The 16,606-nt window shown below is 49.0% G+C and overlaps 1 protein-coding gene across 3 annotated transcripts; it reads left to right on the forward strand.

Moving 5' to 3' along the window:
- The first annotated feature begins 6,477 nt into the window (after nt 1–6,477).
- LOC106596063 (uncharacterized protein C11orf98) lies at nt 6,478–10,777 on the forward strand. 3 transcript variants are annotated; one of them, XM_045711891.1, is made up of 5 exons: nt 6,478–6,605; nt 7,059–7,183; nt 8,487–8,584; nt 10,269–10,294; nt 10,328–10,777. In XM_045711891.1, exons 1-5 carry the CDS (start codon nt 6,558–6,560, stop codon nt 10,412–10,414), a joined length of 384 nt encoding a protein of 127 aa, XP_045567847.1. In that variant the 5' UTR covers nt 6,478–6,557; the 3' UTR covers nt 10,415–10,777. The 3 variants fall into 3 exon arrangements, with proteins under 3 accessions (XP_045567847.1, XP_045567848.1, XP_045567846.1); XM_045711892.1 differs by having other exon boundaries at nt 10,343–10,777; XM_045711890.1 differs by having other exon boundaries at nt 10,269–10,288; nt 10,322–10,777.
- The last annotated feature ends 5,829 nt before the right edge of the window (nt 10,778–16,606 follow it).

Genomic DNA, 16,606 nt, shown 5'->3' on the forward strand with positions numbered 1-16,606 from the left:
GGGATTACTGGGGGTAGAGGAGGGATTACTGGGGGTAGAGGAGTGATTACTGGGGGTAGAGGAGGGAATACTGGGGGTAGAGGAGTGATTACTGGGGGTAGAGGAGGGATTACTGGGGGTAGAGGTAAATGTGAAAGGAGTGGATACTGGGGGTAGAGGTAAATGTGAAAGGAGTGATTACTGGGGGTAGAGGTAAATGTGAAAGGAGTGGATACTGAGGGTAGAGGTAAATGTGAAAGGAGTGGATACTGGGGGTAGAGGTAAATGTGAAAGGAGTGGATACTGGGGGTAGAGGTAAATGTGAAAGGAGTGGATACTGGGGGTAGAGGTAAATGTGAAAGGAGTGGATACTGAGGGTAGAGGTAAATGTGAAAGGAGTGGATACTGGGGGTAGAGGTAAATGTGAAAGGAGTGGATACTGGGGGTAGAGGTAAATGTTAAAGGAGTGGATACTGGGGGTAGAGGTAAATGTGAAAGGAGTGGATACTGGGGTAGAGGTAAATGTGAAAGGAGTGGATACTGGGGGTAGAGGTAAATGTGAAAGGAGTGGATACTGAGGGTAGAGGTAAATGTGAAAGGAGTGAATACTGGGGGTAGAGGTAAATGTGAAAGGAGTGGATACTGGGGGTAGAGGTAAATGTGAAAGGAGTGGATACTGGGGGTAGAGGTAAATGTGAAAGGAGTGGATACTGGGGGTAGAGGTAAATGTGAAAGGAGTGGATACTGGGGGTAGAGGTAAATGTGAAAGGAGTGGATACTGGGGGTAGAGGTAAATGTGAAAGCTGATCAACTGAAGGGGAAGATTCCCTGGTGTTTGTGATGCTCGTCGTTTGGTGCGACGCGGACACGGTGGCGTGACGCAGACACGGTGGCGAGACTCAGACACGGTGGCGTGACTCAGAGACGGTGGCGTGACTCAGACACGGTGACGTGACTCAGACACGGTGGCGTGACTCAGACACGGTGGCGTGACTCAGACACGGTGGCGTGACTCAGACACGGTGGCGTGATTGGAGAAACAGAAGGGTCATTGTCTGTGATGTTAGGATATAGGAGTTATCCTGTACGAGCTTTTGTGCCGAATACATTACATTGTTCCAGGTGTCAAGCTGATGGGCAGCAGTGAGGAGGAGGAAGGTACCTATGTAGCGGCAGTGAGGATGAAGAAGGTTCCTATGTAGCAGCAGTGAGGAGGAGGAGGAAGGTTCCTATGTAGCAGCAGTGAGGAGGAGGAAGGTTCCTATGTAGCAGCAGTGAGGAGGAGGAGGAAGGTCCCTATGTAGCAGCAGTGAGGAGGAGGAAGGTCCCTATGTAACAGCAGTGTGGAGGAGGAGGAAGGTTCCTATGTAGCAGCAGTGAGGAGGAGGAAGGTCCCTATGTAGCAGCAGTGAGGAGGAGGAAGGTTCCTATGTAGCAGCAGTGTGGAGGAGGAGGAAGGTCCCTATGTAGCAGCAGTGAGGAGGAGGAAGGTCCCTATGTAGCAGCAGTGAGGAGGAGGAAGGTTCCTATGTAACAGCAGTGAGGAGGAGGAAGGTTCCTATGTAGCAGCAGTGAGGAGGAGGAAGGTTCCTATGTAGCAGCAGTGAGGAGGAGGAAGGTTCCTATGTAGCAGCAGTGTGGAGGAGGAAGGTTCCTATGTAGCAGCAGTGAGGAGGAGGAAGGTTCCTATGTAGCAGCAGTGAGGAGGAGGAGGAAGGTTCCTATGTAGCAGCAGTGAGGAGGAGGAAGGTTCCTATGTAGCAGCAGTGAGGAGGAGGAGGAAGGTCCCTATGTAGCAGCAGTGAGGAGGAGGAGGAAGGTTCCTATGTAACAGCAGTGAGGAGGAGGAGGAAGGTCCCTATGTAGCAGCAGTGAGGAGGAGGAAGGTTCCTATGTAGCAGCAGTGAGGAGGAGGAAGGTCCCTATGTAGCAGCAGTGAGGAGGAGGAAGGTTCCTATGTAGCAGCAGTGAGGAGGAGGAGGAAGGTTCCTATGTAGCAGCAGTGAGGAGGAGGAGGAAGGTCCCTATGTAGCAGCAGTGAGGAGGAGGAAGGTTCCTATGTAGCAGCAGTGTGTAAGAGGAAGGTCCCTAGATGTGAGAAGTGTGCAGAGAAGGGAACGAGATAAAGGAAAGTGTAGCATTGGGGAAAGTAGTGGTATGTGTTAATTATAGGGGTTCCCATGGGGCCTGGAGATATGAAATGTCCCGTGGGAGAGAGAGGCAGGTTGAGGTTTCCAGGGTTAGACTGGTGCAGAAGATGTTTATATGCAGAGGCAGTGAAGAAAGTAGAGGGAGATGGGTTAATATGGAGGGGGATCCTGAGAGGACTGGTGTAGTAGTAGATCTGGACCAGAACAGAGAGGAGTGGTGTAGTAGTAGATCTGGACCAGAACAGAGAGGAGTGGTGTAGTAGTAGATCTGGACCAGAACAGAGAGGAGTGGTGTAGTAGTAGATCTGGACCAGAACAGAGAGGAGTGGTGTAGTAGTAGATCTGGACCAGAACAGAGAGGAGTGGTGTAGTAGTAGATCTGGACCAGAACAGAGAGGAGTGGTGTAGTAGTAGATCTGGACCAGAACAGAGAGGAGTGGTGTAGTAGTAGATCTGGACCAGAACAGAGAGGAGTGGTGTAGTAGTAGATCTGGACCAGAACAGAGAGGAGTGGTGTAGTAGTAGATCTGGACCAGAACAGAGAGGAGTGGTGTAGTAGTAGATCTGGACCAGAACAGAGAGGAGTGGTGTAGTAGTAGATCTGGACCAGAACAGAGAGGAGTGGTGTAGTAGTAGATCTGGACCAGAACAGAGAGGAGTGGTGTAGTAGTAGATCTGGACCAGAACAGAGAGGAGTGGTGTAGTAGTAGATCTGGACCAGAACAGAGAGGAGTGGTGTAGTAGTAGATCTGGACCAGAACAGAGAGGAGTGGTGTAGTAGTAGATCTGGACCAGAACAGAGAGGAGTGGTGTAGTAGTAGATCTGTACCAGAACAGAGAGGAGTGGTGTAGTAGTAGATCTGGACCAGAACAGAGAGGAGTGGTGTAGTAGTAGATCTGGACCAGAACAGAGAGGAGTGGTGTAGTAGTAGATCTGGACCAGAACAGAGAGGAGCGGTGTAGTAGTAGATCTGTACCAGAACAGAGAGGAGTGGTGTAGTAGTAGATCTGGACCAGAACAGAGAGGAGTGGTGTAGTAGTAGATCTGGACCAGAACAGAGAGGAGTGGTGTAGTAGTAGATCTGGACCAGAACAGAGAGGAGTGGTGTAGTAGTAGATCTGGACCAGAACAGAGAGGAGTGGTGTAGTAGTAGATCTGTACCAGAACAGAGAGGAGTGGTGTAGTAGTAGATCTGGACCAGAACAGAGAGGAGTGGTGTAGTAGTAGATCTGGACCAGAACAGAGAGGAGTGGTGTAGTAGTAGATCTGGACCAGAACAGAGAGGAGTGGTGTAGTAGTAGATCTGGACCAGAACAGAGAGGAGTGGTGTAGTAGTAGATCTGGACCAGAACAGAGAGGAGTGGTGTAGTAGTAGATCTGGACCAGAACAGAGAGGAGTGGTGTAGTAGTAGATCTGGACCAGAACAGAGAGGAGTGGTGTAGTAGTAGATCTGGACCAGAACAGAGAGGAGTGGTGTAGTAGTAGATCTGGACCAGAACAGAGAGGAGTGGTGTAGTAGTAGATCTGGACCAGAACAGAGAGGAGTGATCCTGAGAGGAGTGGTGTAGTAGTAGATCTGGACCAGAACAGAGAGGAGTTGTGTAGTAGTAGATCTGGACCAGAACAGAGAGGAGTGGTGTAGTAGTAGATCTGGACCAGAACAGAGAGGAGTGGTGTAGTAGTAGATCTGGACCAGAACAGAGAGGAGTGGTGTAGTAGTAGATCTGGACCAGAACAGAGAGGAGTGGTGTAGTAGTAGATCTGTACCAGAACAGAGAGGAGTGGTGTAGTAGTAGATCTGGACCAGAACAGAGAGGAGTGGTGTAGTAGTAGATCTGGACCAGAACAGAGAGGAGTGGTGTAGTAGTAGATCTGTACCAGAACTGAGAGGAGTGGTGTAGTAGTAGATCTGTACCAGAACAGAGAGGAGTGGTGTAGTAGTAGATCTGGACCAGAACAGAGAGGAGTGGTGTAGTAGTAGATCTGTACCAGAACAGAGAGGAGTGGTGTAGTAGTAGATCTGGACCAGAACAGAGAGGAGTGGTGTAGTAGTAGATCTGGACCAGAACAGAGAGGAGTGATCCTGAGAGGAGTGGTGTAGTAGTAGATCTGGACCAGAACAGAGAGGAGTGGTGTAGTAGTAGATCTGGACCAGAACAGAGAGGAGTGGTGTAGTAGTAGATCTGGACCAGAACAGAGAGGAGTGGTGTAGTAGTAGATCTGGACCAGAACAGAGAGGAGTGGTGTAGTAGTAGATCTGGACCAGAACAGAGAGGAGTGGTGTAGTAGTAGATCTGGACCAGAACAGAGAGGAGTGGTGTAGTAGTAGATCTGGACCAGAACAGAGAGGAGTGGTGTAGTAGTAGATCTGGACCAGAACAGAGAGGAGTGGTGTAGTAGTAGATCTGGACCAGAACAGAGAGGAGTGGTGTAGTAGTAGATCTGGACCAGAACAGAGAGGAGTGGTGTAGTAGTAGATCTGTACCAGAACAGAGAGGAGTGGTGTAGTAGTAGATCTGGACCAGAACAGAGAGGAGTGGTGTAGTAGTAGATCTGGACCAGAACAGAGAGGAGTGGTGTAGTAGTAGATCTGGACCAGAACAGAGAGGAGTGGTGTAGTAGTAGATCTGGACCAGAACAGAGAGGAGTGGTGTAGTAGTAGATCTGGACCAGAACAGAGAGGAGTGATCCTGAGAGGAGTGGTGTAGTAGTACATCTGGACCAGAACAGAGAGGAGTGGTGTAGTAGTAGATCTGGACCAGAACAGAGAGGAGTGGTGTAGTAGTAGATCTGGACCAGAACAGAGAGGAGTGATCCTGAGAGGAGTGGTGTAGTAGTAGATCTGGACCAGAACAGAGAGGAGTGGTGTAGTAGTAGATCTGGACCAGAACAGAGAGGAGTGGTGTAGTAGTAGATCTGTACCAGAACAGAGAGGAGTGGTGTAGTAGTAGATCTGGACCAGAACAGAGAGGATTGGTGTAGTAGTAGATCTGGACCAGAAAAGAGAGGAGTGGTGTAGTAGTAGATCTGGACCAGAACAGAGAGGAGTGGTGTAGTAGTAGATCTGGACCAGAACAGAGAGGAGTGGTGTAGTAGTAGATCTGGACCAGAACAGAGAGGAGTGGTGTAGTAGTAGATCTGGACCAGAACAGAGAGGAGTGGTGTAGTAGTAGATCTGGACCAGAACAGAGAGGAGTGGTGTAGTAGTAGATCTGGACCAGAACAGAGAGGAGTGGTGTAGTAGTAGATCTGGACCAGAACAGAGAGGAGTGGTGTAGTAGTAGATCTGGACCAGAACAGAGAGGAGTGGTGTAGTAGTAGATCTGGACCAGAACAGAGAGGAGTGGTGTAGTAGTAGATCTGGACCAGAACAGAGAGGAGTGGTGTAGTAGTAGATCTGGACCAGAACAGAGAGGAGTGGTGTAGTAGTAGATCTGGACCAGAACAGAGAGGAGTGGTGTAGTAGTAGATCTGGACCAGAACAGAGAGGAGTGGTGTAGTAGTAGATCTGGACCAGAACAGAGAGGAGTGGTGTAGTAGTAGATCTGGACCAGAACAGAGAGGAGTGGTGTAGTAGTAGATCTGGACCAGAACAGAGAGGAGTGGTGTAGTAGTAGATCTGGACCAGAACAGAGAGGAGTGGTGTAGTAGTAGATCTGGACCAGAACAGAGAGGAGTGGTGTAGTAGTAGATCTGGACCAGAACAGAGAGGAGTGGTGTAGTAGTAGATCTGGACCAGAACAGAGAGGAGTGGTGTAGTAGTAGATCTGTACCAGAACTGAGAGGAGTGGTGTAGTAGTAGATCTGGACCAGATCTAAAACCAACAAATGACATATGTTTCAGTGAGATAGGATTTTTTCTTTTTACATTAATAGTAATCCAATCATACCATAACAACTGTACTGCAGGGATGGAAGGTAAAGTCTCAGAATGTAGAGGCGGCGTCGGCAGCTGCAGAGAGGTATTTGATGTGTGTGTGTGTGTGTGTGAGACTTGACGTCTGAAGAGTTACAAGGTGTGTTAAAGTGGTGGCGTCCCGTCCTTTCAGGTCGTTGGCCTGAGGTAAGACTAGATAGGTTTAATTAAATAGTATAGTATTTATTCCTACTTGTTGTGAGTGTAGTGTTAGATGGTAGGGTATTTACTGTATTCTTTGTTGTTAATGTTGATTTTTTTGATTTTACAAATATACAAAAATATATTAAGCAAAGTATAAGGGAGTTATACTCCAGCCTAGTACGTGGCAGTAATGAGACGTTTATTGGATGCCAACCCGCCGTTAAACCTCATCGAAGAAGAAGAACTGTTCCAGCCAATGAAAATGGGAGAAAGCGGTCCCTTCCAGCCAATGAGAAGGTAACCCGGAAGTCTCCCAACGCCTCACATGTTACAGCATCAGCAGCAGCCGCAGCAGAAGCAGCAAGCATGGTGAAGAGTGGTACACCAGGTGGTAAGATCAACAGACCCAAAACAGTAAGTTACACATATGAAACTCAACTTTATTTTCACATTTACACCAGTATTACTTCATCAGAAACTAGAAAGACGGCTCGTTTTAATAATGCTGAAGGTAAAAAATGACAAGAAGGTCGCGTTTAGCAAAAACGGCTAACTAGCTAAGCTGCAGTTAGATTACACGGTATTATTACATTATGACACATTTCAATGGAAGCTGTTATTTCTAGTAACTACCAGTATGTTACAATGTTGTTACAACGTTTGTTACGACGTTTGTTAGTTTTATCTATCAACACTGCCACCAAAATGTAACATTTTAATTAAAGATGTTCATCAATACTGTCAAGGGTTATGTGTTTTACTAGTCAGCTAAAAGCCCCAGAAAGCCTTGCTGCCTCTTCATGTTGCTGCCTCTTCATGTTGTGGTGTGTGTGTGTGTGTGTGTGTGTGTGTTCGTTCGTTCAATAGGAGCTGGGCAAGAAGCTCTACAAGCGGAGGAGGAATCTGACCCGTGAGAAGAGGAAGAGACACATCAAGGTGGGAGCTGTGGTGGACGAAGGACTCACCACCATCCACCATCTCAGGAAGAGAAAGTAGGTCCCTTTTAATCTCCATACTGTTTGTACCTTCATACTTTAAGCCAGTGGTTGTTAATCAGGGATACCTCTAGAGGATACTTGAAAAGACTCATGAGACCAGGCAGAGACAAATGTACTTGGTGGTACAGTCATAGATATATAGATATATATATATATATAATAAAACAGTGGTATATTTATGGGTAGATTTAACCAACGAAAGATGGAGAACAACAAGCATGGGCAAACTGCCAAACCAATGGGCCTGTATTCTGACTGGTTGTCCAGGATCCAGACCAGGTGAAGGGTTGTTGTTGTCCAGGATCCAGACCAGGTGAAGGGTTGTTGTTGTCCAGGATCCTGACCAGGTGAAGTGTTGTGGTTGTCCCGGGATCCTGACCAGGTGAAGGGTTATTGTTGTCCAGGATCCTGACCAGGTGAAGGGTTATTGTTGTCCAGGATCCTGACCAGGTGAAGGGTTGTGGTTGTCCAGGATCCAGACCAGGTGAAGGGTTGTGGTTGTCCAGGATCCTGACCAGGTGAAGGGTTGTGGTTGTCCGGGATCCTGACCAGGTGAAGGGTTGTGGTTGTCCAGGATCCTGACCAGGTGAAGGGTTGTGGTTGTCCGGGATCCTGACCAGGTGAAGGGTTGTGGTTGTCCGGGATCCTGACCAGGTGAAGTGTTATGGTTGTCCGGGATCCTGACCAGGTGAAGGGTTGTGGTTGTCCAGGATCCTGACCAGGTGAAGTGTTGTGGTTGTCCGGGATCCTAACCAGGTGAAGTATTGTGGTTGTCCGGGATCCTGACCAGGTGAAGTGGTATTGTTGTCCAGGATCCTGACCAGGTGAAGTGTTGTGGTTGTTCAGGATCCTGACCAGGTGAAGTGTTCTTGTTGTCCAGGATCCTGACCAGGTGAAGTGTTATTGTTGTCCAGGATCCTGACCAGGTGAAGGGTTGTTGTTGTCCAGGGTCCTGACCAGGTGAAGGGTTGTAGTTGTCCAGGATCCTGACCAGGTGAAGGGTTGTTGTTGTCCAGGGTCCTGACCAGGTGAAGTGTTGTAGTTGTCCAGGATCCTGACCAGGAAGTGTTATAGTTGTCCAGGATCCTGACCAGGTGAAGTGGTATTGTTATCCAGGATCCTGACCAGGTGAAGTGGTAATAGTTCTGAGTCCTAGGCTGTATGGTAGTAGTACCCAGGTCGTTGTTGCTGTGGTCTGATTGGCTTGTTGACCTGCTTGTGTTTGTTCCTCCGCTCCATCATCCATCATCGCCGTGTTGCAGTCTGAAAGCGTTGTTGTTTTGTCGTCCCTGCTCAGCTCCAGCCCCAGAGCAAACATCACTCTGTCTGGGAAGAAAAAACGCAAGCTGCTCAAACAACTTCAACACATGAAAGCAGAGAAGGCCGCTGTGGAAGGTAAGAAGTGTTCTCGTATCCACTTCCTGAAAGGTTCAACTCTCCATCCGTCAATCACAATGCGGAGAGGCTGAGTTTAGTCGCTCCTCTCGCGATGCGGAGAGGCTGAGTTTAGTCGCTCCTCTCGCGATGCGGAGAGGCTGAGTTTAGTCGCTCCTCTCGCGATTGCGGAGAGGCTGAGTTTAGTCGCTCCTCTCGCGATTGCGGAGAGGCTGAGTTTAGTCGCTCCTCTCGCGATTGCGGAGAGGCTGAGTTTAGTCGCTCCTCTCGCGATTGCGGAGAGGCTGAGTTTAGTCGCTCCTCTCGCGATTGCGGAGAGGCTGAGTTTAGTCGCTCCTCTCGCGATTGCGGAGAGGCTGAGTTTAGTCGCTCCTCTCGCGATTGCGGAGAGGCTGAGTTTAGTCGCTCCTCTCGCGATTGCGGAGAGGCTGAGTTTAGTCGCTCCTCTCGCGATGCGGAGCGGCTGAGTTTAGTCGCTCCTCTCGCGATTGCGGAGAGGCTGAGTTTAGTCGCTCCTCTCGCGATTGCGGAGAGGCTGAGTTTAGTCGCCCCTCTCGCGATGCGGAGCGGCTGAGATTAGTCGCCCCTCTCGCGATGCGGAGCGGCTGAGATTAGTCGCCCCTCTCGCGATGCGGAGAGGCTGAGTTTAGTCGCCCCTCTCGCGATTGCGGAGAGGCTGAGTTTAGTCGCTCCTCTCGCGATGCGGAGAGGCTGAGTTTAGTCGCTCCTCTCGCGATGCGGAGAGGCTGAGTTTAGTCGCTCCTCTCGCGATTGCGGAGAGGCTGAGTTTAGTCGCTCCTCTCGCGATTGCGGAGAGGCTGAGTTTAGTCGCTCCTCTCGCGATTGCGGAGAGGCTGAGTTTAGTCGCTCCTCTCGCGATTGCGGAGAGGCTGAGTTTAGTCGCTCCTCTCGCGATTGCGGAGAGGCTGAGTTTAGTCGCTCCTCTCGCGATTGCGGAGAGGCTGAGTTTAGTCGCTCCTCTCGCGATGCGGAGAGGCTGAGTTTAGTCGCTCCTCTCGCGATGCGGAGAGGCTGAGTTTAGTCGCTCCTCTCGCGATTGCGGAGAGGCTGAGTTTAGTCGCTCCTCTCGCGATTGCGGAGAGGCTGAGTTTAGTCGCTCCTCTCGCGATTGCGGAGAGGCTGAGTTTAGTCGCTCCTCTCGCGATTGCGGAGAGGCTGAGTTTAGTCGCTCCTCTCGCGATTGCGGAGAGGCTGAGTTTAGTCGCTCCTCTCGCGATTGCGGAGAGGCTGAGTTTAGTCGCTCCTCTCGCGATTGCGGAGAGGCTGAGTTTAGTCGCTCCTCTCGCGATTGCGGAGAGGCTGAGTTTAGTCGCTCCTCTCGCGATTGCGGAGAGGCTGAGTTTAGTCGCTCCTCTCGCGATTGCGGAGAGGCTGAGTTTAGTCGCTCCTCTCGCGATTGCGGAGAGGCTGAGTTTAGTCGCTCCTCTCGCGATTGCGGAGAGGCTGAGTTTAGTCGCTCCTCTCGCGATTGCGGAGAGGCTGAGTTTAGTCGCTCCTCTCGCGATTGCGGAGAGGCTGAGTTTAGTCGCCCCTCTCGCGATGCGGAGAGGCTGAGTTTAGTCGCTCCTCTCGCGATTGCGGAGAGGCTGAGTTTAGTCGCTCCTCTCGCGATGCGGAGCGGCTGAGTTTAGTCGGTACATCTGAGATTTCTCTCTCTCCTTAGTTGAGGCAGCCCCGACGAAGGCGAAGGTGGCGGCAGCCCCGACGAAGGCGAAGGCGAAGGCAGCCCCGACGAAGGCGAAGGCGGCAGCTAGTGACGAGAAAGGGGCTGTGTCCCAGGTGGATGTGGACATGGCAGATATGGAATGAGAAGAGGACTAGTGGAAGATGAGAGACTGTTCTGTTGGCTCCATGTCAAGACCATAAGACCAGGCCGGGCCCCATATTCAGACCAGGCCGGGCCCCATATTCAGACCAGGCCGGGCCCCATATTCAGACCAGGCCGGGCCCCATATTCAGACCAGGCCGGGCCCCATATTCAGACCAGGCCGGGCCCCATATTCAGACCAGGCCGGGCCCCATATTCAGACCGGACCGGGCCCCATATTCAGACCGGGCCGGGCCCCATATTCAGAAAGCGTGTTTGTGTATCTGAATGCCGTCATTGTAAATAAGAATTTGTTCTTAACTGACTTGGCTCGTTTTTAAATAAAAACAAATGTTAAAAACAGACAGAATTGTGGGGATTGTTTTTCTTTCTCCCCACAACAAAGGAGGCATGAATGTGGAATCTGATCTGGAATCAGTGGCCTCGTTCAAACATGGTGGAAGTTATATTCTGCGTCCAAAATGGCTCTCTGTTCCCTAAGGTCCAAAGTAGTGAATTGTATTGGGGATAGATACCATGTGGGATCGAACCGAATGACTGCAGTCTCACCTCACGCCTGAAGGCAAACCAAGGTGACCTCTTCATGCCTGTAGGTAAACCAAGGTGACCTCTTCATGCCTGTAGGTAAACCAAGGTGACCTCTTCATGCCTGAAGGTAAACCAAGGTGACCTCTTCATGCCTGAAGGTAAACCAAGGTGACCTCTTCATGCCTGTAGGTAAACCAAGGTGACCTCTTCATGCCTGAAGGTAAACCAAGGTGACCTCTTCATGCCTGTAGGTAAACCAAGGTGACCTCTTCATGCCTGAAGGTAAACCAAGGTGACCTCTTCATGCCTGAAGGTAAACCAAGGTGACCTCTTCATGCCTGAAGGTAAACCAAGGTGACCTCTTCATGCCTGAAGGTAAACCAAGGTGACCTCTTCATGCCTGAAGGTAAACCAAGGTGACCTCTTCATGCCTGAAGGTAAACCAAGGTGACCTCTTCATGCCTGTAGGTAAACCAAGGTGACCTCTTCATGCCTGAAGGTAAACCAAGGTGACCTCTTCATGCCTGTAGGTAAACCAAGGTGACCTCTTCATGCCTGAAGGTAAACCAAGGTGATCTCTTCATGCCTGTAGGTAAACCAAGGTGATCTCTTCATGCCTGAAGGTAAACCAAGGTGACCTCTTCATGCCTGTAGGTAAACCAAGGTGACCTCTTCATGCCTGTAGGTAAACCAAGGTGACCTCTTCATGCCTGAAGGTAAACCAAGGTGACCTCTTCATGCCTGAAGGTAAACCAAGGTGACCTCTTCATGCCTGTAGGTAAACCAAGGTGTTCTCTTCATGCCTGAAGGTAAACCAAGGTGACCTCTTCATGCCTGTAGGTAAACCAAGGTGACCTCTTCATGCCTGAAGGTAAACCAAGGTGATCTCTTCATGCCTGAAGGTAAACCAAGGTGACCTGTTAACATGCCTGAAGGTAAACCAAGGTGACCTCTTCATGCCTGAAGGTAAACCAAGGTGACCTCTTCATGCCTGAAGGTAAACCAAGGTGACCTCTTCATGCCTGAAGGTAAACCAAGGTGACCTCTTCATGCCTGTAGGTAAACCAAGGTGACCTGTTAACATGCCTGAAGGTAAACCAAGGTGATCTCTTCATGCCTGAAGGTAAACCAAGGTGACCTCTTCATGCCTGTAGGTAAACCAAGGTGACCTGTTAACATGCCTGAAGGTAAACCAAGGTGACCTCTTCATGCCTGAAGGTAAACCAAGGTGATCTCTTCATGCCTGACGGTAAACCAAGGTGACCTCTTCATGCCTGTAGGTAAACCAAGGTGACCTCTTCATGCCTGAAGGTAAACCAAGGTGACCTCTTCATGCCTGAAGGTAAACCAAGGTGACCTCTTCATGCCTGTAGGTAAACCAAGGTGACCTCTTCATGCCTGAAGGCAAACCAAGGTGACCTCTAATATAGTAGTAGTAGTGCACTAATATAGTAGTAGTAGTGCACTATATAGTAGTAGTAGTACAATATATAGTAGTAGTAGTGCAATATATAGTAGTAGTAGTACAATATATAGTAGTAGTAGTACACTATATAGTAGTAGTAGTGCACTATTTAGTAGTAGTAGTACACTATATAGTATTAGTACTACACTCTATAGTAGAAGTAGTGCACTAATATAGTAGTAGTAGTACACTATATAGTATTAGTACTACACTCTATAGTAGTAGTAGTGCACTATATAGTAGTAGTAGTGCACTATATAGTAGTAGTATTGCACTATATAGTAGTAGTATTGCACTATATAGTAGTAGTAGTGCACTCTATAGTAGTAGTACTACACTCTATAGTAGTAGTAGTGCACTATATAGTAGTAGTAGTGCAATATATAGTAGTAGTAGTGCACTAATATAGTAGTAGTAGTGCACTAATGTAGTAGTAGTGCACTCTATAGTAGTAGTACTACACTCTATAGTAGTAGTAGTGCACTATATAGTAGTAGTAGTGCAATATATAGTAGTAGTAGTGCACTAATATAGTAGTAGTAGTGCACTCTATAGTAGTAGTACTACACTCTATAGTAGTAGTAGTGCACTATATAGTAGTAGTAGTGCAATATATAGTAGTAGTAGTGCACTAATATAGTAGTAGTAGTGCACTAATATAGTAGTAGTAGTGCACTCTATAGTAGTAGTAGTGCACTCTATAGTAGTAGTAGTGCACTAATATAGTAGTAGTAGTGCACTCTATAGTAGTAGTAGTGCACTATATAGTAGTAGTAGTGTACTAATATAGTAGTAGTAGTGCACTATATAGTAGTAGTAGTGCACTATATACTATTAGTAGTGCACTATATACTATTAGTACTACACTCTATAGTAGTAGTAGTACACTAATATAGTAGTAGTAGTGCACTAATGTAGTAGTAGTAGTGCACTAATATAGTAGTAGTAGTGCACTCTATAGTAGTAGTAGTGCACTATATAGTAGTAGTAGTAGTGCACTATATAGTAGTAGTAGTAGTGTACTAATATAGTAGTAGTAAATAATTAATAAACATTCACCTGTGGAACGGTCGTTAAGACACAATTGCCTACAGTCTGTAAGCTGTTAAAGGTCACAGTTATGAAAACTTAGGACACAAAAGAGGCCTTTCAACTGACTCTGAAAAACACCCAAAAGAAAGATGCCCAGGGTCCCTGCTCATCTGCGTGAACGTGCCTTAGGCATGTTGCAAGGAGGCATGAGGACTGCAGATGTGGCCAGGGCAATAAATTGCAATGTCCGTACTGTGAGACGCCTAAGACAGCGCTACAGGGAGACAGGAAGGACAGCTGATCATCCTCGCAGTGGCAGACCACGTGTAACAACACCTGCACAGGATCGGTGCATCCGAACATTACACCTGCGGGACAGGTACAGGATGGCAACAACAACTGCCCGAGTTACACCAGGAACGCACAATCCCTCCATCAGTGCTCAGACTGTCCGCAATAGGCTGAGAGAGGCTGGACTGAGGGCTTGTAGGCCTGTTGTAAGGCAGGTCCTCACCAGACATCACCAGCAACGTCGCCTATGGGCACAAACCCACCGTCGCTGGACCAGACAGGACTGGCAAAAAGTGCTCTTCACTGACGAGTCGCGGTTTTGTCTCACCAAGGGGTGATGGTCGGATTCGCGTTTATCGTCGAAGGAATGAGCGTTACACCGAGGCCTGTACTCTGGAGCGGGATCGATTTGGAGGTGGAGGGTCCGTCATGGTCTGGGGGCGGTGTGTCACAGCATCATCGGACTGAGCTTGTTGTCATTGCAGGCAATCTCAACGCTGTGCGTTACAGGGAAGACATCCTCCTCCCTCATGTGGTATCCTTCCTGCAGGCTCATCCTGACATGACCCTCCAGCATGACAATGCCACCAGCCATTCTGCTCGTTCTGTGCGTGATTTCCTGCAAGACAGGAATGGGGTAACGTGGGGTAACATCTCACAGCAAGAACTGGCAAATCTGGTGCAGTCCACGAGGAGGAGATGCACTGCAGTACTTAATGCAGCTGGTGGCCACACCAGATACTGACTGTTACTTTTGATTTTGACCCCCCCCCTTTGTTCAGGGACACATTATTCCATTTCTGTTAGTCACATGTCTGTGGAACTTGCTCAGTTTATGTCTCAGTTGTTAAATATAAAAACAGGCTGGTTTATAGGACTCTACCTTAGTCTCTGTCTGGTTCAACGCTACAGCCCCACAGGCTGGTTTATAGGACTCTACCTTAGTCTCTGGTTCAACGCTACAGCCCCACAGGCTGGTTTATAGGACTCTACCTTAGTCTCTGTCTGGTTCAACGCTACAGCCCCACAGGCTGGTTTATAGGACTCTACCTTAGTCTCTGTCTGTCTGGTTCAACGCTACAGCCCCACAGGCTGGTTTATAGGACTCTACCTTAGTCTCTGTCTGTCTGGTTCAACGCTACAGCCCCACAGGCTGGTTTATAGGACTCTACCTTAGTCTCTGTCTGGTTCAACGCTACAGCCCCACAGGCTGGTTTATAGGACTCTACCTTAGTCTGTCTGGTTCAACGCTACAGCCCCACAGGCTGGTTTATAGGACTCTACCTTAGTCTCTGGTTCAACGCTACAGCCCCACAGGCTGGTTTATAGGACTCTACCTTAGTCTCTGTCTGGTTCAACGCTACAGCCCCACAGGCTGGTTTATAGGACTCTACCTTAGTCTCTGGTTCAACGCTACAGCCCCACAGGCTGGTTTATTGGACTCTACCTTAGTCTCTGGTTCAACGCTACAGCCCCACAGGCTGGTTTATTGGACTCTACCTTAGTCTCTGGTTCAACGCTACAGCCCCAGGCGGGTTTATAGGACTCTACCTTAGTCTCTGGTTCAACGCTACAGCCCCACAGGCTGGTTTATAGGACTCTACCTTAGTCTCTGGTTCAATGCTACAGCCCCACAGGCTGGTTTATGGACTCTACCTTAGTCTCTGTCTGGTTCAACGCTACAGCCCCACAGGCTGGTTTATAGGACTCTACCTTAGTCTCTGGTTCAACGCTACAGCCCCACAGGCTGGTTTATAGGACTCTACCTTAGTCTCTGTCTGGTTCAACGCTACAGCCCCACAGGCTGGTTTATAGGACTCTACCTTAGTCTCTGGTTCAACGCTACAGCCCCACAGGCTGGTTTATAGGACTCTACCTTAGTCTCTGGTTCAACGCTACAGCCCCAAAGGCTGGTTTATAGGACTCTACCTTAGTCTCTGTCTGGTTCAACGCTACAGCCCCACAGGCTGGTTTATAGGACTCTACCTTAGTCTCTGGTTCAACGCTACAGCCCCACAGGCTGGTTTATAGGACTCTACCTTAGTCTCTGTCTGGTTCAACGCTACAGCCCCACAGGCTGGTTTATAGGACTCTACCTTAGTCTCTGTCTGGTTCAACGCTACAGCCCCACAGCCTGGTTTATAGGACTCTACCTTAGTCTCTGTCTGGTTCAACGCTACAGCCCCACAGGCTGGTTTATAGGACTCTACCTTAGTCTCTGTCTGGTTCAGCGCTACAGCCCCACAGGCTGGTTTATAGGACTCTACCTTAGTCTCTGTCTGGTTCAACGCTACAGCCCCACAGGCTGGTTTATAGGACTCTACCTTAGTCTCTGTCTCAGCGCTACAGCCCCACAGGCTGGTTTATAGGACTCTACCTTAGTCTCTGTCTGGTTCAACGCTACAGCCCCACAGGCTGGTTTATAGGACTCTACCTTAGTCTCTGTCTCAGCGCTACAGCCCCACAGGCTGGTTTATAGGACTCTACCTTAGTCTCTGTCTGGTTCAACGCTACAGCCCCACAGGCTGGTTTATAGGACTCTACCTTAGTCTCTGGTTCAACGCTACAGCCCCACAGGCTGGTTTATAGGACTCTACCTTAGTCTCTGTCTGGTTCAACGCTACAGCCCCACAGGCTGGTTTATAGGACTCTACCTTAGTCTCTGTCTGGTTCAACGCTACAGCCCCACAGGCTGGTTTATAGGACTCTACCTTAGTCTCTGTCTCAACGCTACAGCCCCACAGGCTGGTTTATAGGACTCTACCTTAGTCTCTGGTTCAACGCTACAGCCCCACAGGCTGGTTTATAGGACTCTACCTTAGTCTCTGGTTCAACGCTACAGCCCCACAGGCTGGTT

This window comes from Salmo salar, unplaced genomic scaffold (genome assembly GCF_905237065.1).
Source record: "Salmo salar unplaced genomic scaffold, Ssal_v3.1, whole genome shotgun sequence".
Classification (NCBI taxonomy): Eukaryota; Metazoa; Chordata; class Actinopteri; order Salmoniformes; family Salmonidae; genus Salmo; species Salmo salar.

Coding starts and splice junctions, on each gene's coding strand:
- LOC106596063 (XM_045711891.1), top strand. CDS start 6,558: ATGGTGAAGAGTGGTACACCAGGTGGTAAGATCAACAGACCCAAAACA. Junction 6,606..7,058: donor AGATCAACAGACCCAAAACA/GTAAGTTACACA, acceptor TTCGTTCAATAG/GAGCTGGGCAAGAAGCTCTA. Junction 7,184..8,486: donor CACCATCTCAGGAAGAGAAA/GTAGGTCCCTTT, acceptor GTCCCTGCTCAG/CTCCAGCCCCAGAGCAAACA.